Source organism: Eretmochelys imbricata, chromosome 14 (assembly GCF_965152235.1).
Source record: "Eretmochelys imbricata isolate rEreImb1 chromosome 14, rEreImb1.hap1, whole genome shotgun sequence".
Taxonomy (NCBI): domain Eukaryota; kingdom Metazoa; phylum Chordata; order Testudines; family Cheloniidae; genus Eretmochelys; species Eretmochelys imbricata.
The window spans coordinates 32,220,567-32,243,141 of NC_135585.1; the positions used below are offsets into that span (position 1 = coordinate 32,220,567).

Genomic DNA, 22,575 nt, shown 5'->3' on the forward strand with positions numbered 1-22,575 from the left:
CTCCCACAACTTTCTCCATGAGACGTTGAAAGTTGGCAGGTGCTCCAGAAATCCCTTGGGACATGTGTTCAAACTGATAAAACCCTAATGGGCAGATGAAGGCTGTCTTCTCCTTATCTTCTCCTCTCAGAGGGATCTGGTAGTATCCACTTTGAAGATCCAACACAGAGAACCACTGGCTTCCCAGCAAACAGTCTAAGGCATCTTGCACTCGAGGCATAGTGTACTGGTCGACCACAGTACGGCTGTTTAGGGTGCGGTAGTCAATACACATCCAGATTTTCCCATTCTTTTTATGGACTACCACAATGGGTGAGGCGTATGGGCTGCGGGACTCTGTAATGATGCCATTCGCAGCCAGCTCCTGAAGATGATGTCACACATCTTCCATCTCAGAGAGAGCAATCTTCCTAGATCTCTCCCTGAAAGGTCGAGAGTCATGTAGTCTGATATTGTGCTCTACTCCTTTTGCACATCCCACATCCCACTCATGCAGTGAGAACACCTTGGATCTTTCACAAAGTTTCTTCCTCAGGCGAGCTTTCCAGTCCTCGGACACTGGTGAATCTCCAAAGTCAAACTTTGCTGAGTCTATTGTCAGAACTTGAGTTTCACACTGGGGTTTTACAATCGACTCAGGCTCAAAGAGGTCTGCTATCTTTTGTCCTTGCTTCACAACAACATCACTACTCGTTTCATTAGCAATCAGTATAGTCACCCTTTTCTGGGCTTCAGCAGGTAGGGTTATGACTCCACTGGGGACCAGCACTCCTTCAGGGAGCTCTCCTCCCATTGGCTGCTTTATCATTGCTAATGTCCGTTTACTGCCTTTCAGCCAGGTACTCATGACAAGCACTTCTTGCTCCGTCCTTGGAGGCACTACTAAGGGGGTCGTGCCCGCGTACTTCACTGCCCCAAGCAGTAGCTCAGATGTGTCCCTTTTAGCGCTCTCAATTTTCCTATAGGCTTCAGCACAAAGCATATGGATCATCAGGGTATTTAGGTACTGGTCCCCAGCCCGCCTTCTGTAGTAATCTGCAAGTACCTTGAAGAGACTGGAGTTGGTCCCTATCAGCACAGACACATCAGAAGTCCCTTTAGGGTCAGGGCATATTAAGACAGCTGTGTCTACCTCTTCTCTTACCCCAGCAACCTCCTCTGTGAATTCCAGGTGCACTATGACATACCCTTTGTAGGGGTATTCATCCATGCTGAGGCCACACAGGCCAACACCAGTCAGTGGCTGTATAGGCAGGTGCCTAAGCATCTGTTGGTAGAATGACTGAAATATAATAGTCATTTGAGATCCAGTGTCAAGCAGTGCTTTACTTTCCACCCCTTTAATCCTCACCGTGACTTCTGCTTGAGGCCCTATCAGTCCTGTGGGAATCTTCAAATTCTGCAGACCTGGGGGGTCCCCGTCCCCAGACCCTCTGGCAGCTACCGGATCTCTCCCACAAACTGCTCTGCGTCCCACCAGCAGCTCCCACAGTCCCATGAACTGCTCCACCAGCTTGTCCACAAGGCACTCCAGCTGTCCCACAAACTGCTCCACAATATAACTTCAGGCTCCCCCACTACTTAACACAACACTCAGTGATTTCAGCTCTTAGTCAGTTCAGCTCTCTGGTGAATTCAGCTTGTAGTAAGGGGAGCCTCAGTGCTGGTGCACTGTTAACCCAAAGTGAGCTCAGCAGCCTGTAACTAGACTCCTAATGAAATCAAAATTAGCTCTGATATTCCACAGTGGAGAGAGGAGGAAGTGCAATTAGCATGTAAGGCCCTCACCAAGGGACCCATGCCACCAGGTATTAATACTTGTCCACAGCCTCTCTCTCTCCAAAATTGACAGAATTTTGGAACCCATGACCCTTGCCTAGCAAGTGCTACTTAGTTGATGGTGAGTCCCTCCATCATAACAAAAGACCAAGTACAGTTCCAAGCATAGTTCCCATAATCAGGGTAATAACCATTTATTCTTTCTGCCCCAATAACAGAGACACTGGGGATCCCACAGCAGCCAAAGTGACCATTTGGGCAACTATGGCTTCATTCTAGGCGGGGTGGGTGTGCCTATGCAAATGAGATCGGCCCCTGAAGTTCTTTTCCACAACTTGCCACACCTCACCACCAGATGTCAGGGTGGAGCTCATCCTGACACTGCTTACATACGCATCAAAGCATCCACACAGGAGAGAAGCCCTACAAATGCCCTGAGTGCAGGAAAAGCTTCGGTCGTCTCTCACACCTTAATAGACACCAAACAATCCACACAGGAGAGAGACCCTTTAAATGCTTGGACTGTGGGAACAGCTTTCGTGACAGCTCATCCCTCATCAGGCATCAGAGAATCCACACAGAAGAGAAACTCTAGAAGATGGGTGAAGTGAACAACAATATAGCTGATTCCAATGAATATCAGAGGGTCGGGTAAGACAGTACTGGCCATCTAATGAGGACATGTTATTAAAGTAGATAATGAAATCACGTTCCTAGAACAGAGGCATGCAGAGCAAGAGGCAGAGATAAGATTCCCATGTTGTGAAGAGATTTAATTATTATGTCTCAAGAAGCTCTGAACGTCCTCTGATTAGCTCCTGCTCTGAAGTTTGTTGATACAGACCTAGAACCATCTTTATCTTATGTGGTGTGACTTTGATTTATTCTTGATACTGTTTTAGTTAATTGATACATTCAGGAGCAGAGATGGACTCAGGTCAGAAATGCAGTGATACTTCGGCTCTGGGCACTAAGTTGGGATGATGGTTTATTTGTGACTTTCTTGCTTTGAATGAAGAGGAGTAAAGTGGGTCCCAGTTTCTCAAACTCTGAGACCTTTATCTGGAGATTTCAAGAATGTGAAGATGGGTCACTGTGTAATGAAATGGGGTCTCTGGGAAAGTCTCTTTAAAGGTTTATTTTATATTGTATAATCTAGCCAGTATAATTACACTGGAGTTCTGCTTTTTACTCCCTGTACTTATCATGAATTCATAGATATAAAATGTCTAACTAGATGACTGAATTATTGATTATTACCAGTGGAGTTACATGCTTTCATTGCTATGGGTCTGCAGTTGTCCTTTCTGATATATGTATCCACTACAAAAGTCCTATATTAAAGCGGTAAAATCCCTGACCCAATTACTTGTGCTTAATCCTTCTACATTTAGAATCTAGGTTTATTAAATACACTGTATTTATGAAATTAGTTTCATATTTCATTTTTAGACAACAGGCACTTAGCACAAAACTATCAAAAAGTTTACTTCAGAATCATGAGTGTAAATACACTGAAGCTAACACCCTGGAATCTGGGGTACACATGTGGGGACCCACATGAAAGACCCCCAAGCTTATTTCTATCAGCTTAGGTTAAAAACTTCTCCAAGACACAAATCCTTTCCTTGCCCTTGGACGGTATTGCTGCCACCACCAAGTGTTTTAGACAAAGATTCAGGAAAAAGACCACGTGGAGTCCCTATTTCCCCAAAATATCTCCCAAAGCCCCTTCACCCCCTTTCCTGGGGAGGCTTGAGAATGATATACTAACCAGTAGGTTAACAAAGTGAGCACAGACCAAACCCTTTGGTTTTTAGGACACTAAAAATCAATCAGGTTCTTAAAAGAAGAACTTCATTATAAAGAAAAAAGTAAAAGAATCACACCTGCAAAATCAGGATGGAAGGTAACTTCACAGGGTAATAAAAGATTTAAAACACAGAGGACTCCCCTCTGCACTCAACTTCATAGTTACAAAAAACAGGAATAAACCTCCCTCTTAGCACAGGGAAAATTCACAAACTAAAACAAAAGATAATCTAACGCATTTCCTTGACTTTACTTACAATTTCTGTAATTTTAGATGAATTTCAGGTATCTTTTTAGGAGCTGGTTTACCTGCTTGGTCTCTCTCTCTCTGCCCTGAGAGGGAACAAACAAAGAGAGCACAAACAAAACCTTTCCCCCGCAGATTTGAGAGTATCTTCTTTCCCTGTTGGTCCTTTTGGTCAGGTGTCAACTAGGTTAATTGAACTGGTTAACCTCTTACAGGTAAGTGATTCTGTACCGCTGGCCAGGAGGGATTTTATGTTACTGCATACATAAAGGTTGTTACCCGTCCCTTTATATTTATGACGGGGGTTATAGTGGATCAAAAATTGAATATGAGCCAACTGTGTGATGCTATTGCAAAAAAAAGGCTAATGCCATTCTGGGGTGTATTAAACAGGAGTGTCATATGTAAGACATAGGAGTCAATGTTCCCACTCCATTTGGTACTGGCGAGGCCTCAGCTGGAGTACTGTGTCCAGTGCTGGGCACTACACTTTAAGAAATATGTGAACAAATTGGACAGAGTTCAGAAGATAGAAAAAACTAAGGTTTAGAAAATCTGACCTATAAGGAAAGGTTAAAAAAACCCCTCAAAGCGTTTAGTATTGAGAACAGAAGATTGAGGGGGGACCTGATAACAATATTCAAATATGCTAAGGGTGTTATAAAGAGGATGGTGAACAATTGTTCTCCATATCCATTGAAGGCAGGACAAGAAGCCATTGGCTTAATCTGCAACCCAGGAGATTTAGATATTATGAAAAATTTTCTAACTAAAAGGGTAGTTAAGCTCTGGAAGAGGCTTCTAAGGGAGGTTGTGAAATCCCCATCATTGGAGGTTTTCAAGAACATTTGTCAGGGATGGACTAGGTTTGCTTGGTCCTGCCTCAGCATGGGGGGATGGACCAGAAGACCTGTCAGGGTCCCATCCAGCTTTACATTTCTATGGTTTTCAAAAGCACGTAAGTGGGTTATTTGCCTAATTCTGATTGTACCATTTTAGGTGTATTTGAAAATCCCAGGTCCGCCCCAAAGAATGCAGGCCCTACCTACAGAATGGGTGGGGGTGGGGGTGGGGGGCTGTACACTGGAGACAGGTGCCCCTGAAAAGGTTTTAGGGGTCATGGTCAAGCAACTCACCATGAGATCCCTGTATGAAATGTGGCTGTGGCCAAAAGCTCTAATGTGATCCTGGAATGTATAAAGAAGGGAATGGTGAATAGGAACAAGGAGGAGGTGTGTATGGCATTGGTGAGACTAATACAGGAACATTGTATCCAATTCTGTTCACACTTTGAAAAGATATTGTTCAGAACAGTTCAGACAAGAGCTACAACAATTATTCAAGGTCTGGAAAATCTGCTTTATAGTGTATTTCAAACAAGATCATATAGGACCCTTGGTGAATATTTGGGAAGTAAGTTCTACACACAAGTGATGATATGAAAAAGCTGTTAAGGGCTAGTCTATAAAGGAAATTTATATTGGAATAAGATAAGGCAAGTGGCTCTCAACCTTTCTAGAATACTGTACCCCTTTCAGGAGTCTGATTTGTCTTACGTACCCCCAAGTTTCACCTCACTTAAAGACTACTTGCTTATAAAATTAGACATAAAAATACAAAAGTGTCACAGCACACTTATACTGAAAAATTGCTTGCTTACTTATTTTTACCATATAATTATAAAATAAATCAATTGGAATATAAATATTTTACTTATATTTCAATGTATAGTATATAGAGCAGTATAAACAAGTCATTGTCTTTATGAAATTTTAGTTTGTACTCACTTCGCTAGTGCTTTTCACTTAACCTGCTGTAAAATTAGGCAAATATCTAGATGAATTGATGTACCCCCCCCGGAAGATCTCTGTGTACCCGTGGTTGAGAACCACTGACCTAAGGTGAGGGTTAAAACCAGCATTCTTTATTCCAGTATAGTTTGCTTTGTGTTATTCTGGTATCAGAGTTCCTTTCTTTGATTTGCTTTGTGTCACTTTGAAAGGGGATTAAACTAGGGCTGTCAAGCAATTAAAAAAATTAATTGTGCGATTAATCGCTATGTTAAACAATAATAGAACACCATTTATTTAAATATTTTTGGATGTTTTCTACATTTTCAAATATATTGAATTCAATTACAACACAGAACACAAAGTGTACAGTGCTTACTTTATATTTATTTTTATTACTATTTCTTTTTTACAGTGCAAATATTTGTATTTTTTAATTCACCTAAGTACTGTAGTGCAATCTCTATCATGAAAGTTGAACTTACAAATGAAGAATTATGTACCAAAAAACCCTCAAAAACAATGTAAAACTTTAGAGCCTACAAGTCCACTCAGTCCTACTTGTTGTTCAGCCAATCACTCAGCCCTGGTCTACACTAGGACTTTAGGTCGAATTTAGCAGCGTTAAATCGATGTAAACCTGCACCCGTCCACATGATGAAGCTCTTTATTTCGACTTGAAGGGCTCTTAAAATTGATTTCCTTACTCCACCCCTGACAAGTGGATTAGCGCTTAAATCGACCTTGCCAGCTCGAATTTGGGGTACTGTGGACACAATTCAACGGTATTGGCCTCCGGGAGCTATCCCAGAGTGCTCCATTGTGACCGCTCTGGACAGCACTCTCAACTCAGATGCTCTGGCCAGGTAGACAGGAAAAGAACTGCGAACTTTTGAATCTCATTTTCCGTTTGGCCAGCGTGGCAAGCTGCAGGTGACCATGCAGAGCTCATCAGCACAGGTGACCATGATGGAGTCCCAGAATCGCAAAAGAGCTCCAGCATGGACCGAACGGGAGGTACGGGATCTGATCGCTGTATGGGGAGAGGAATCCATGCTATCAGAACTCCGTTCCAGTTTTCGAAATGCCAAAACCTTTGTCAAAATCTCCCAGGGCATGAAGGACAGAGGCCATAACAGGGACCAGAAGCAGTGCAGCGTGAAACTTAAGGAGCTGAGGCAAGCCTACCAGAAAACCAGAGAGGCGAACGGCCACTCCGGGTCAGAGCCCCAAACATGCCGCTTCTATGATGAGCTGCATGCCATTTTAGGGGGTTCAGCCACCACTACCCCAGCCATGTTGTTTGACTCCTTCAATGGAGATGGAGGCAATATGGAAGCAGGTTTTGGGGACGAAGAAGATGATGATGATGATGAGGTTGTAGATAGCTCACAGCAAGCAAGCGGAGAAATCGGTTTTCCCGACAGCCAGGAACTGTTTCTCACCCTGGACCTAGAGCCAGTACCCCCCGAACCCACCCAAGGCTGCCTCCTGGACCCAGCAGGCGGAGAAGGGACCTCCAGTGAGTGTACCTTTTAAAATACTATACATGGTTTAAAAGCAAGCATGTGAAAGGATTACTTTGCCCTGGCATTCGCGGTTCTCCTGGATGTACTCCCAAAGCCTTTGCAAAAGGTTTCTGGGGAGGGCAGCCTTATTGCGTCCTTCATGGTAGGACACTTTACAACTCCAGGCCAGTAACACGTACTCGGGAATCATTGTACAACAAAGCATTGCAGTGTATGTTTGCTGGCATTCAAACAACATCCGTTCTTTATCTCTCTGTGTTATCCTCAGGAGAGTGAGATATAATTCATGGTCACCTGGTTGAAATAGAGTGCTTTTCTTCAGGGGACACTCAGAGGAGCCCATTCCTGCTGGGCTGTTTGCCTGTGGCTGAACAGAAATGTTCCCCGCTGTTAGCCACAGGGAGGGGGGAAGGTTGAGGGGGTAGCCACGCGGTGGGGGGAGGCAAAATGCGACCTTGTAACGAAAGCACATGTGCTATGTATGTAATGTTAACAGCAAGGATTACTCTGAAAGAGTGTAGCCACTGTTTTATAAAATGTGTCTTTTTAAATACCGCTGTCCCTTTTTTTTTCTCCACCAGCTGCATGTGTTTCAATGATCACAGGATCTTCTCCTTCCCAGAGGCTAGTGAAGATTAGAAAGAAAAAAAAACGCACTTGCGATGAAATGTTCTCCGAGCTCATGCTGTTCTCCCACACTGACAGAGCACAGACGAATGCGTGGAGGCAAATAATGTCAGAGTGCAGGAAAGCACAAAATGTCCGGGAGGAGAGGTGGGGGGCTGAAGAGAGTAAGTGGCGGGCTGAAGAGAGGGCTGAAGCTCAAATGTGGCGGCAGCGTGATGAGAGGAGGCAGGATTCAATGCTGAGGCTGCTGGAGGACCAAACCAGTATGCTCCAGTGTATGGTTGAGCTGCAGCAAAGGCAGCTGGAGCACAGACTGCCACTGCTGTCCCTGTGTAACCAACTGCCCTCCTCCCCAGGTTCCATAGCCTCCACACCTAGACGCCCAAGAACTCAGTGGGGGGGCCTCTGGCCAACCAGCCACTCCACCACAGAGGATTGCCCCCCCCCAAAAAAAGGCTGTCATTCAATAAATTTTAAAGTTGTAAACTTTTAAAGTGCTGTGTGGCATTTTCCTTCCCTCCTCCACCACCCCTCCTGGGCTACCTTGGTAGTCATCCCCCTATTTGTCTGATGAATGAATAAAGAATGCATGAATGTGAAGCAACAATGACTTTATTGCCTCTGCAAGCGGTGATTGAAGGGAGGAGGGGAGGGTGGTTAGCTTACAGGGAAGTAGAGTGAACCAAGGGGCGGGGGGTTTCATCAAGGAGAAACAAGCAGAACTTTCACACCGTAGCCTGGCCAGTCATGAAACTGGTTTTCAAAGCTTCTCTGATGCGTACCGCGCCCTCCTGTGCTCTTCTAACCGCCCTCGTGTCTGGCTGCGCGTAACCAGCAGCCAGGCGATTTGCCTCAACCTCCCACCCCGCCATAAACGTCTCCCCCTTACTCTCACAGATATTGTGGAGCACACAGCAAGCAGTAATAACAGTGGGAATATTGGTTTTGCTGAGGTCTAAGCGAGTCAGTAAACTGCGCAAGCGCGCCTTTAAACGTCAAAATGCACATTCTATCACCATTCTGCACTTGCTCAGCCTGTAGTTGAACAGCTCCTGACTACTGTCCAGGCTGCCTGTGTACGGCTTCATGAGCCATGGCATTAAGGGGTAGGCTGGGTCCCCAGGGATACATATAGGCATTTCAACATCCCCAACAGTTATTTTCTGGTCTGGGAATAAAGTCCCTTCCTGCAGCTTTTGAAACAGACCAGAGTTCCTGAAGATGCGAGTGTCATGTACCTTTCCTGGCCATCCCACGTTGATGTTGGTGAAACGTCCCTTGTGATCCACCAGAGCTTGCAGCACTATCGAAAAGTACCCCTTGCGGTTTATGTACTCGCCGGCTTGGTGCTCCGGTGCCAAAATAGGGATAAGGATTCCGTCTATGGCCCCACCACAGTTAGGGAATCCCATTGCAGCAAAGCCATCCACTATGACCTGCATATTTCCCAGGGTCACTACACTTGATATCAGCAGATCTTTGATTGCGTGGGCTACTTGCATCACAGCAGCCCCAACAGTAGATTTGCCCACTCCAAATTGATTCCCAACTGACCGGTAGCTGTCTGGCGTTGCAAGCTTCCACAGAGCTATTGCCACTCGCTTCTCAACTGTGAGGGCTGCTCTCATCTTGGTATTCATGCGCCTCAAGGCAGGGGAAAGCAAGTCACAAAGTTCCATGAAAGTGCCCTTACGCATGCGAAAGTTTCGCAGCCACTGGGAATCGTCCCAGACCTGCAACACTATGCGGTCCCACCAGTCTGTGCTTGTTTCAGGCAGGACTTCTCGGAGGGTTCCAATAAGAAATGGTGCACCTAAGTTATCGTTCTTATTGGAACAAGGAGGTTAGCCTGGCCTCTGATTGATACATGGCTAGATTTACCTCACTGCACCTTCTCTGTGAGTGACTGCAGTGTGACCTAGAGAAATGAGTCCCCTAGACAGGGGAGGAGGCAAATGAGTACAAAACAAATCTGGTCTATTTCTTGTTTTGATCCACTCCATTTATCTTTTACATCTTTGGCTGGCAGCAGACGGTGCAGAAGGACTGCATGCCATCCACATCTCATGGCTGCTCGGCAGAAGATGGTACAGTACGACTGCTAGCCATCCTCATCTCTTGCCTGCCTGGCAGAAGATGGTACAGTACGACTGCTAGCAATCCGTATCGACTGCCTGCTCACCATAAGACGGTTCAATAGGACTGCTGCAGGACTAAAGAGAATGACCTGGTCAAGTCACTCCAAATTTAGTCCCTGCGCCCATGTCTGCCCAGGCGCTCCCAGCCGACGTGGCCAGGAGCACTTCGGACACGACGAGGACAGCTACCAGTCGTATTGCACCGTCTGCTGCCACAAGGCAATGGGTTGCTGCTACTGTGTAGCAATGCCATACCGCATCTGCCAGCACCCAGGAGACATAGCGTGACAGTTACCTGAGCGGGCTCCATGCTTGCCGTGGTATGGCGTCTGCACAGGTAACTCAGGAAAAAAGGCGTGAAACGATTGTCTGCCCTTGCTTTCATGAAGGGAGGGAGGGAACGGGGGCCTGACGATATGTACCCAGAACCACCCGCGACAATGTTTTAGCCCCATCAGGCATTGGGATCTCAACCCAGAATTCCAATGGGCAGCGGAGACTGCGGGAACTGTGGGATAGCTATCCACAGTGCAATGCTCCAGAAGTCGACTCTAGCCTCGGTACTGTGGAAGCACTCCGCCGAGTTAATGCACTTAATGCACTTAGAGCATTTTCTGTGGGGACACACACACTGGAATATATAAAACCGATTTCTAAAAAAACGACTTCTATAAATTCGACCTTATTCCGTAGTGTAGATATACCCACAGACAAACAAGTTTGTTTATATTTGCAGGAGATAATGCTGCCTACTTCTTGTTTACAGTCTCACCTGAAAATGAGAACAGGCATTCGCATGCCACTGTTGTAGCCAGAGTCACAAGCTATTTACGTGCCAGATATGGTAAAGATTCATATGTCCCTTCATGCTTCGCCCACCATTCCATGCTGATGAAGGGTTCTGCTCAATAACAATCCAAAGCAGTGTGGACTGATGCACGTTCATTTTCATCATCTGAGTCAGATGCCACCAACAAAAGATAGATTTTCTTTTTTGGTGGTTCGGGTTCTGTAGTTTCTGCATCGGAGTGTTGCTCTTTTATGACTTCTGCATACATGCTCCACACCTCGTCCCTCTCAGATTTTGGAAGGCACTTCAGATTCTTAAAACTTGGGTCAAGTGGTGTAGCTATCTTTAGAAATCTCACAATGGTACCTTCTTTGCATTTTGTCAGATCTGCAGTGAAAGTGTTCTTAAATCGAACAACATGTGCTGGGTCGTCATCCAAGACTGCCATAACATAAAATATATGGCAGAATGCAGATAAAACAGAGCAGGAGACATACAATTCTCCCCCAAGGAGTTCAGTCACAAATTTAATTAATGCATTTTTTTTTTACGAGCATCATTGGCATGGAAGCATGGCCTCTGGAATGGTAGCCAAAGCATGAAGGTGCATACAAATGTTTAGCATATCTGGCACATAAATACCTAGCAATGTCTGCTACAACGGTGCCATGCGAACACCTGTTCTCACTTTCAGGTGACAATGTAAATAAGACGCGGGCAACATTATCTTCTGCAAATGTAAACAAACTTGTTTGTCTTAATGATTAGCTGAACAAGAAGTAGGACTGAGTGGACTTGTAGACACTAACGTTTTACATTGTTTTGTTGTTTTGTTTTTGAGTGCAGTTATGTAACAAAAAAAATCTACATTTGTAAGTTGCACTTTCACGATAGAGATTACAGTACATACTTGTATGAGGTGAATTGAAAAATACTATTTCTTCTGTTTATCATTTTTACAGTGCAAATATTTGTAATAAAAATATAAAGTGAGCCCTATACACTTTGTATTCTGTATTGTAAATTGAAATCAAATATTTGAAAATGTAGAAAAACATCCCAAATATTTAATACATTTCAATTGGTTTTCTATTGTTTAACAGTGTGATTAAAACTGTGATTAATCACGATTAATTTTTTTGAGTTAATCGTGTGAGTTAACTTCAGTTAATCGACAGTCCTAGATTAAACTAATCCAAAGAAAGGCACTCTTACATTGTAATAAGAGTGTCCATATGGGGAATTTTTTTGGTATAGATTTTTTTGGTATAGATACACTTGTATAACTGGTCAAACTTTCTAGCAGAGACAAGCCCTAAGGTGCTGGAGAGAGAGAGAGGCAAAATAATAGCTGAGAAAGGCAGTCCTCCTTGGTGGGTCAAAAGAAATGGAAGAAGTTTTTGGTGGCAGCCTTGAAGTCATAAGATAGCAAAGAAAAAAAAACTTGCTACTGGAAGAACAAACATTTTGAAATCAAAATTGTACATTAAAAAAAATCACAATAAGAGCATAGGCAATGTTGTACTAGAAACCATTATGTGATGTGATGGCTTAGCTACTAGCATCAGTTATTGTTTTCTGTGATTATTTACTATAAAACTATACATATACTGTAGCGTGGTTAGCACAATGGTAACCAAGGTAAATGATGGCATGACAAGAAAAATAAGAGTAATGAAAATACCATTCTAAAAATAAATAAATGGAGGAGTGAAACTACATTTACTGTAGATTACAGGAGGTGGCGTGCCATTTAGGCAATCAAAATAGCAGAATAAGACCCACTTGTGAGCTGCAATGAGGCCTTGTGCAGACATACACCTTTCTAAACTGGCAAGGAATTTTAAACTCCAGTAGCATATGAACAAATTTAGGAGGCTGAGTCAAATATTTCACTGAATCAAATCTCCTTTGACAGCTCAAGACATTGTTACAGATCAAGAAGCACTGTCTTGTCTAGGCATTGGGGTACTCTGCACCTTTAACACCACAGCCCTGCCGGAGAGGGGAGGCTGAGATGAACAATCCAGTGAGGAACATAAGCCCCTCTGCCACCTACAACCTATCTCGGCAACCACTGCAGACAGATCACCAAATCTGTGGCAGTATTGCCAACCCCAAATGTGCAAAACGCAAATATTGTGAGGCAGCTTCATCAAAAAATCATTAGATTGGCTTTTGTAACTTTCATCTCCTCTGCTTCTCCTTATCCTGAGGTTTCACTCTCTGGCGCTGTCTAGCAGTGCATCTCCCTCCCCCTGGCTTTCTGAACTCCACCTCCTGCACTCTGTCCCCAATTTAACTTGTCTGACCCTCTCCTCCGCTCCTGCCACCTGTTTCACCCTCCTCCCAATACATTTTGCCCCCTGCATAAATTCCGCTGATCCTACCCCTCCAAGTGGTAGCGTGACCAATTTTGGCTGGACATATAGTAGAATGTCAGAGTTATGAACTGACTGGTCAACCCCACACCGCATTTGGAACTGAAATTACATGATCAGGCAGCAGCAGAATCCTCCCCAAAAGCAAATACAGTACAATACCCTGTTAAACATAAACTACTAGCCAGGATGGGCAGGGATGGTGTCCCTAGACTCTGTTTGCCAGAAGCTGGGAATGGGCACCTGTTCCCTTCATTCCTTCTGGGACACCTGGGATTGGCCACTGTCGGAAGACTGGATACTGGGCTAGGTGGACCTTTGGCCGTTCTTATGTACTAAAAAAATTAAGGGAAAGTTTTTTTAAAAATTGACACGGTAAAGAACCTTTCTGTGCTTGTTTCATTTAAATTAAGATGGTAAAAAGAATTTGTCTTCTGCAGAGTAAAGTTTGAAAACTGTATTAAGTCCATGTTCAGTTATAAACTTTGGAAAGAGCAACCATAATGTTTCATTCAGAGTTATGAACGTTTCAGAGTTATGAACAGACGGTTCCTGAGGGGTTCGTAACTCTGAGTTTCTACTGTATTCCTGGAGGTTTCATCACATGACCTACTCTTAAAGAGTAATCTTTAATTCCTGGAGAGTCCCGGACAATCCTGGAGGGTTGGCAACATTTCCAGCTTGCCCCCTCTTCTCCATTTAGCCCTTGTTTATAGCAGGAAGCAGAGTTCGATGATAATAAGGGCAGAGTGAGGGCAGAGGCTTCAGCAGCTGTTACTGAGCATCCTCAGCTCACCGGAGCCTGCTCACTAACAGCAAAGTAGAGAATGCAGACGGGAAGCAGGTTTTGAAGGTAATTCTGGGCTCTGCCGGAGCATTGACCCCTCAACTGGGGACTTCTGGTAATAGAGAAAGTGCTGGGAACGGGTAGGAAAGTGACTCTGCACAAAGGGCCCCCCAGGAACCTCAGCTCCCTTTAGAAATCTGCTCCCTTGTGGATGTATCTAGGGTCGGAGCTGAGCTGCAAGGAAGCAAGTGCTTCCTGTTGGGAACTGCTTAGGGGTAAAACCGTGGTAGGCTGTACGGGTTAGCGGGAAAGGGGACTACAAGGGGGCTATGATCAGGTCCCAGGGCGGGTCCCCTTTTTCTCTGCGGGCGGGGAGGGAGCATCAGGAAGGGGAAGAAGAGGAAAAATAAAAAACGGAGAAGAATGGGGGGGAGAGGAGAGGCAGCATGAGATGTAGCATATTTATCCATTTGCGCAGTTAGGGGAGAGGAAACAGTGGGTGGGGGGAGGCTAATTCATTTAATAATCTGACCCCATTACCGCTCCCTCCCACACCCACAGAGACAAGCCCTGGGGCCCCCTCAGATTCCAGAGTGAGAAGTAGATCTCAATATTAAAGTGAGAACAGAGATGTGTTTGTTTCATCAGGCACATCAAGTCTAAGAGGTCTTAGTCTTAGATCCTGAGTCTTTATAGGCGCACTTCCACACTGCCAGGTAAATAGGCTTGGCAGACTTCGATTTTTATTTTATTATAGTTTTTTGCAGATAGTATCTATGTTTATTTTAAAGCTTTTTATTTTTATTGATTTAAATTGTCCTAGCTGCGGGAAATTATTGGAGGAGGGGCGGGCAATCGTGGAATCAGGCAATTATTTGGTGACAGTAGGTGCTGAAATTCAAAATGTTAAAGCTTCATAACTGTTCAAACTAAAAATTGTCAGCAGCACATGTCAAAATCTAGACAAAGTAAATATCTATAAATCAAACTCTAATAAGTTCTCAGGCAGCATTTTTCTTAGTTTGCCTATTTGTTAATTTGGATTATCGATGGAAATATTTTTTGTGGGTTTGCCTGTACGGTGAAATTGACGTTTACAGATGTTAACTGATAAAAATCTAATCTTTCTAAACCTACTTGTAGATAACCTAACAGCACCCTCTCCCTCTTTTTAGGGAACAGTGGGTTAAGACTCAAGACAAATGGGTTCTATTCCTGGCTCTGCCGCTGGGTGCCCTCGGGCATGTCACTGCCCCACTCTGTGCCTCAGTTTCCCCCCTCAAAATGGGGCTAATGATACTGACTCCTTTTGTAAAGTACTTTGAGAGCCACTGATGAACAGGACGATGAAAGCTAGGTATATAATTAATGACCCACTCTGACCCTTTTGCAAGATTGTGGCCACTGTTATTTATTTAGCTAATTTTAGTAATTTGATGATTTGTTATTGATGGCTCTAGCCACATCCAGCTAACATTCAGCTTCTTTTCATACATTTTGCACTTCCAAAAAAGTCTCTTTTTAAAAAATAAATGTTAGTTTAACATGATTTCATAACATCTTTGAAAAGAGTTGTTTTCCAGAAATGCCTGTCAAATTTAATCCAAATATTGGATTACATGTTGGATTGGATTAAGTATCCCTGTGATGGGGGCTGCTGTACTCACCACTGGAGGGCACCGCCTCCTGGCAGTTCTGGGGATTTGCTTGGTCAGACTGGTGTCCCTTTCAGTGGTTGCACGCCATCCCTCAGTGGCTCTCTCAGGTCTGCAGCCCTTCTCTCATTCCAGGAAGCGCAGCCTCTTCTTCGTGATTCAACTCTCCGGGCTAGGTCACTCAGCATTTCCCCCCTTCCTGGGTATAGTCCCCTTCAATTCTCTGTCACTACTACAGTGACCCAGGCAGTCCCCCCATTCACTGACCCACACTTGGTCTATGCCATGCCTATGGTGACTGGTGGGGGAACCCGGGCCCATCCTCTACTCCAGGTTCCAGTCCAGGGACCCTACACCCAGCAGTTCTGGGCTTTCCCCTCCCGGCCCTCACTGCTCCTTTCCTGCTCCTAGATAGGAAGCCCAAAACTGTAATCAAGGCCGGGAAGATTGGAGCCAAATGGATGGAGGTGGTGGAGAAGAAGAAAGCTAGTAGCAGTTGGTGCAGATACCAGAAGGGGCAACCCAAGACAACACCCCATCATTGGGGTCAGCCCAAAGCCCCACCTCACAAGGAGGAGCCCTCCACACAGCCAGGGAGACCCAAGATGCCCTCTCCTCCCACCACCCCACTCTCCAACCACCCACCTCGCCCCAGCCCACAGTCAGCTGCATGATGCTTTAAATGTAATGAGCTGAGGCATGTGAAGGCCAACTATCCCAAGAGCACCAGCCAACTGCAACTCATCACCATGGAGTCCCACTGACAGCCTTTAGGCCGAGATGCCTCGCACATACCCCCAGAGCAAAGGGAAACTATGAGTGTGGGAGGGAGGAAGATTACTGCGTGGAGAGACACTGGAGCACAGGTGTCAGCTATCCACCAATCCCTGGTGGACCCCAAATTGATCGACCCAGAGGCCCAGGTGACGGTGGAACCCTTTAAGGCCAACTCTTTTAACTTGCGTACAGCCAGGTTGCCTGTCCAGTAAAAGGGCTTGTCAGGAATATGGACTATGATGATTATCCCATTCCCATGCTGCTGGGAGAAGACTTAGCAAATCATGTGAGGCGAACAAAACAGGTGGGGATGGTAACCTGCAGCCAGGCTAAACAGGCCTCCACACCTAACTCCATTCCTGAGCCTCCTACAGGGACCCAGCCAGAGGTGGGAAAACCAGACCCCAGAGCAGAGTCTCTGGGTATGTCTACACTACAGAATAAGGTTGAATTTATAGAAGTTGGTTTTTTAGAAATCGGTTTTATATATTCGAGTGTGTGTGTCCCCACAGAAAATGCTCTAAGTGCATTAACGCGGCGGAGCGCTTCCACAGTACCGAGGCTAGAGTCGACTTCTGGAGCATTGCCCTGTGGGTAGCTATCCCACAGTTCCCGCAGTCTCCGCTGCCCATTGGAATTCTGGGTTGAGATCCCAATGCCTGATGGGGCTAAAACATTGTCGCGGGTGGTTCTGGGTACATATCGTCAGGCCCCCGTTCCCTCCCTCCCTCCGTGAAAGCAAGGGCAGACAATCGTTTCACGCCTTTTTTCCTGAGTTACCTGTGCAGACGCCATACCACGGCAAGCATGGAGCCCGCTCAGGTAACCATCACCCTATGTCTCCTGGGTGCTGGCAGACGCGGTACGGCTTTGCTACACAGTAGCAGCAACCCCTTGCCTTGTGGCAGCAGACGGTACAGTACGACTGGTAGCCGTCATCGTCATGTCCGAGGTGCTCCTGGCCACGTCGGCTGGGAGCGCCTGGACAGACATGGGCGCAGGGACTTAATTTAGAGTGACTTGACCAGGTCATTCTCTTTAGTCCTGCAGTCAGTCCTATTGAACTGTCATATGGTGAGCAGGCAGGCGATACGGATTGCTAGCAGTCGTACTATACCATCTTCTGCCAGGCAGGCAAGAGATGAGGATTGCTAGCAGTCGTATTGTACCATGTTCTGCTGGGCAGGCAAGAGATGAGGATGGCTAGCAGTCGTACTGTACCATCTTCTGCCGAGCAGCCATGAGATGTGGATGGCATGCAGTCCTTCTGCACCGTCTGCTGCCAGCCAAAGATGTAAAAGATAGATGGAGTGGATCAAAACAAGAAATAGACCAGATTTGTTTTGTACTCATTTGCTTCCCCCCCTCCCCTGTCTAGGGGACTCATTCCTCTAGGTCACACTGCAGTCACTCACAGAGAAGGTGCAGCGAGGTAAATCTAGCCATGTATCAATCAGAGGCCAGGCTAACCTCCTTGTTCCAATAAGAACGATAACTTAGGTGCACCATTTCTTATTGGAACCCTCCGTGAAGTCCTGCCTGAAATACTCCTTGATGTAAAGACACCCCCTTTGTTGATTTTAGCTCCCTGAAGCCAACCCTGTAAGCCGTGTCGTCAGTCGCCCCTCCCTCCGTCAGAGCAACGGCAGACAATCGTTCCACGCCTTTTTTCTGTGCGGACGCCATACCAAGGCAAGCATGGAGGCCGCTCAGCTCACTTTGGCAATTAGGAGCACATTAAACACCACACGCATTATCCAGCAGTATATGCAGCACCGGAACCTGGCAAAGCGATACCGGGCGAGGAGGCGACGTCAGCGCGGTCACGTGAGTGATCAGACATGGACACAGATTTCTCTGAAAGCATGGGCCCTGCCAATGCATGCATCATGGTGCTAATGGGGCAGGTTCATGCTGTGGAATGCCGATTCTGGGCTCGGGAAACAAGCACAGACTGGTGGGACTGCATAGTGTTGCAGGTCTGGGACGATTCCCAGTGGCTGCAAAACTTTCGCATGCGTAAAGGCACTTTCATGGAACTTTGTGACTTGCTTTCCCCTGCCCTGAGGCGCATGAATACCAAGATGAGAGCAGCCCTCACAGTTGAGAAGCGAGTGGCAATAGCCCTGTGGAAGCTTGCAACGCCAGACAGCTACCGGTCAGTTGGGAATCAATTTGGAGTGGGCAAATCTACTGTTGGGGCTGCTGTGATGCAAGTAGCCCACGCAATCAAAGATCTGCTGATATCAAGGGTAGTGACCCTGGGAAATGTGCCGGTCATAGTGGATGGCTTTGCTGCAATGGGATTCCCTAACTGTGGTGGGGCCATAGACGGAACCCATATCCCTATCTTGGCACCGGAGCACCAAGCCGGCGAGTACATAAACCGCAAGGGGTACTTTTCGATAGTGCTGCAAGCTCTGGTGGATCACAAGGGACGTTTCACCAACATCAACGTGGGATGGCCGGGAAAGGTGCATGACGCTCGCATCTTCAGGAACTCTGGTCTGTTTCAAAAGCTGCAGGAAGGGACTTTATTCCCAGACCAGAAAATAACTGTTGGGGATGTTGAAATGCCTATATGTATTCTTGGGGACCCAGCCTACCCCTTAATGCCATGGCTCATGAAGCCGTACACAGGCAGCCTGGACAGTAGTCAGGAGCTGTTCAACTACAGGCTGAGCAAGTGCAGAATGGTAGTAGAATGTGCATTTTGACGTTTAAAGGCGCGCTTGCGCAGTTTACTGACTCGCTTAGACCTCAGCGAAACCAATATTCCCACTGTTATTACTGCTTGCTGTGTGCTCCACAATATCTGTGAGAGTAAGGGGGACACGTTTATGGCGGGGTGGGAGGTTGAGGCAAATCGCCTGGCTGCTGGTTACGCGCAGCCAGACACCAGGGCGGTTAGAAGAGCACAGGAGGGCGTGGTACGCATCAGAGAAGCTTTGAAAACCAGTTTCATGACTGGCCAGGCTACGGTGTGAAAGTTCTCTTTGTTTCTCCTTGATGAAACCCCCCGCCCCTTGGTTCACTCTACTTCCCTGTAAGCTAACCACCCTCCCCTCCTCCCTTCAATCACCACTTGCAGAGGCAATAAAGTCATTGTTGCTTCACATTCATGCATTCTTTATTCATTCATCAGACAAATAGGGGGATGACTACCAAGGTAGCCCAGGAGGGGTGGTGGAGGAGGGAAGGAAAATGACACACAGCACTTTAAAAGTTTACAACTTTAAAATTTATTGAATGACAGCCTTCTTTTTTTGGGGCAATCCTCTGTGGTGGAGTGGCTGGTTGGCCGGAGGCCCCCACACCGCGTTCTTGGGCGTCTGGGTGTGGAGACTATGGAACTTGGGGAGGAGGGCGGTTGGTTACAGAGGGGCTGCAGTGGCAGTCTGTGCTCCAGCTGCCTTTGCTGCAGCTCAACCATACACTGGAGCATACTGGTTTGGTCCTCCAGCAGCCTCAGCATTGAATCCTGCCTCCTCTCATCACGCTGCCGCCACATTTGAGCTTCAGCCCTCTCTTCAGCCCGCCACTTACTCTCTTCAGCCCCCCACCTCTCCTCCCGGTCATTTTGTGCTTTCCTACACTCTGACATTATTTGCCTCCACGCATTCGTCTGTGCTCTGTCAGTGTGGGAGGACAGCATGAGCTCGGAGAACATTTCATCGCGAGTGCGTTTTTTTTTCTTTCTAAGCTTCACTAGCCTCTGGGAAGGAGAAGATCCTGTGATCATTGAAACACATGCAGCTGGTGGAGAAAAAAAAAAGGGACAGCGGTGTTTAAAAAGACACATTTTATAAAACAGTGGCTACAGTCTTTCAGGGTAATCCTTGCTGTTAACATTACATACATAGCACATGTGCTTTCGTTACAAGGTCGCATTTTGCCTCCCCCCACCGCGTGGCTACCCCCTCAGCCCTCTCCCCTCCCCGTGGCTAACAGCGGGGAACATTTCTGTTTAGCCACAGGCAAACAGCCCAGCAGGAATGGGCTTCTCTGAGTGTCCCCTGAAGAAAAGCACTCTATTTCAACCAGGTGACCATGAATTATATCTCACTCTCCTGACGATAACACAGAGAGATAAAGAACGGATGTTGTTTGAATGCCAGCAAACATACACTGCAATGCTTTGTTCTACAATGATTCCCGAGTACGTGTTACTGGCCCGGAGTGGTAAAGTGTCCTACCATGAAGGACACAATAAGGCTGCCCACCCCAGAAACCTTTTGCAAAGGCTTTAGGAGTACATCTAGGAGAACCGCGAATGCCAGGGCAAAGTAATCCTTTCACATGCTTGCTTTTATACCATGTATAGTATTTTAAAAGGTACACTCACCAGAGGTCCCTTCTCCGCCTGCTGGGTCCAGGAGGCAGCCTTGGGTGGGTTCGGGGGGCACTGGCTCTAGGTCCAGGGTGAGAAACAGTTCCTGGCTGTCGGGAAAACTGGTTTCTCCACTTGCTTGCTGTGAGCTATCTACAACCTCATCATCATCATCATCTTCTTCGTCCCCAAAACCTGCTTCCATATTGCCTCCATCTCCATTGAAGGAGTCAAACAACATGGCTGGGGTAGTGGTGGCTAAACCCCCTAAAATGGCATGCAGCTCATCATAGAAGCGGCATGTTTGGGGCTCTGACCCGGAGTGGCCGTTCGCCTCTCTGGTTTTCTGGTAGGCTTGCCTCAGCTCCTTAAGTTTCACGCGGCACTGCTTCTGGTCCCTCTTATGGCCTCTGTCCTTCATGCCCTGGGAGATTTTGACAAAGGTTTTGGCATTTCGAAAACTGGAACGGAGTTCTGATATCACGGATTCCTCTCCCCAAACAGCGATCAGATCCCGTACCTCCCGTTCGGTCCATGCTGGAGCTCTTTTGCGATTCTGGGACTCCATCATGGTCACCTGTGCTGATGAGCTCTGCATGGTCACCTGCAGCTTGTCACGCTGGCCAAACAGGAAATGAGATTCAAAAGTTCGCGGTTCTTTTCCTGTCTACCTGGCCAGTGCATCTGAGTTGAGGGTGCTGTCCAGAGCGGTCACAATGGAGCACTCTGGGATAGCTCCCAGAGGCCAATACCATCGAACTGTGTCCACAGTACCCCAAATTCGAGCCGGCAAGGTCGATTTAAGCGCTAATCCACTTGTCAGGGGTGGAGTAAGGAAATCGATTTTAAGAGCCCTTTAAGTCGAAATAAAGGGCTTCATTGTGTGGACGGGTGCAGGTTTACATCGATTTAACGCTGCTAAATTCGACCTAAAGTCCTAGTGTAGACCAGGGCTATGACAACAGTTGTAGATCCAGTTCCTGGGACCCAGTCAGAACCAGCCTAAAGATCGGAACTGGCGGAGCAGTCAGCACCAGAGCCTGTACTTGCAACCCCACCAAAGTCAGAGGAGTCAGCACCAAAGGGCGCCACAGAGCCTACACCTGCAGCAGCAGCTACATTGGCGCAAGAAGCTCAACTGGAGCCTGAAGTACAACCCAGTGCACTAGTGGAGAGCGGTTCACAGTCAGTGGAGACACCCCCGTCACCTGCATCGCTTCTAGTGGGACCAAGCCCAAGTCCACAACCCAGCAAGGAACTAATGTCTCCAGCATCAATGGAGCAGTTCCAGGCAAAGCAGAAAGCAGATGAAAGCCTCAAGGGAGCTTGGACAGTGGCACGGAGTGACCCACCGCCTCTCAGCTCTTCCAGTAGGTCCAGGTTTATTGTAAAAGGAGGACTCTTGTACAAGGAAACCCTTTCTGGTGGGAACAAGGAGAACTGGCATCCTCAGAGACAGTAGTAGTAGTTCCAACTAAGTTTAGGAAAAAGCTCTTGAGCTTAGCCCATGATCACCCTAGTGCCCATCCTGGGGTGAACAAGACCAAAGACCATTTGGGGAAGTCATTTCACTGGGAGGGAATGGGCAAGGATGTTTCTACCTATGTCCGGTCTTGTGAGCTGTACCAGAGGGTGGGAAAGCCCCAAGACCAGGTCAAGGCCTCTCTTCAGCCTCTCCCCATAATTCAGGAGAAATATATAATCATAATTCATAATTCCCCATCCATTTCAGCATGTATGTAGCTGTAGATATTCTGGGTCCTTTCCCTAAGAAGACATCCAGAGGAAAGCTATACATTCTGACCTTCATGGATTTTGCGACCCGATGGCTGGAAGCAGTAGCTCTAAGCAACACCAGGGCTAAAAGCATAAGGCAGGCATTGGAAAATTTTTTTGCCAGGGTAGGTCGGCTCTCAGACATCCTTATGGATTT

At 46.5% G+C, this 22,575-nt stretch overlaps 1 protein-coding gene across 1 annotated transcript in view; it reads left to right on the plus strand.

Moving 5' to 3' along the window:
- The window catches only part of LOC144273973 (uncharacterized), a 108,453-nt gene that overhangs the window by 45,242 nt on the left and 40,636 nt on the right, over positions 1-22,575 (plus strand). The window contains 1 exon segment of the mRNA XM_077832701.1: positions 2,257-2,342. Coding sequence (XP_077688827.1) covers positions 2,257-2,342 — 86 coding nt within the window.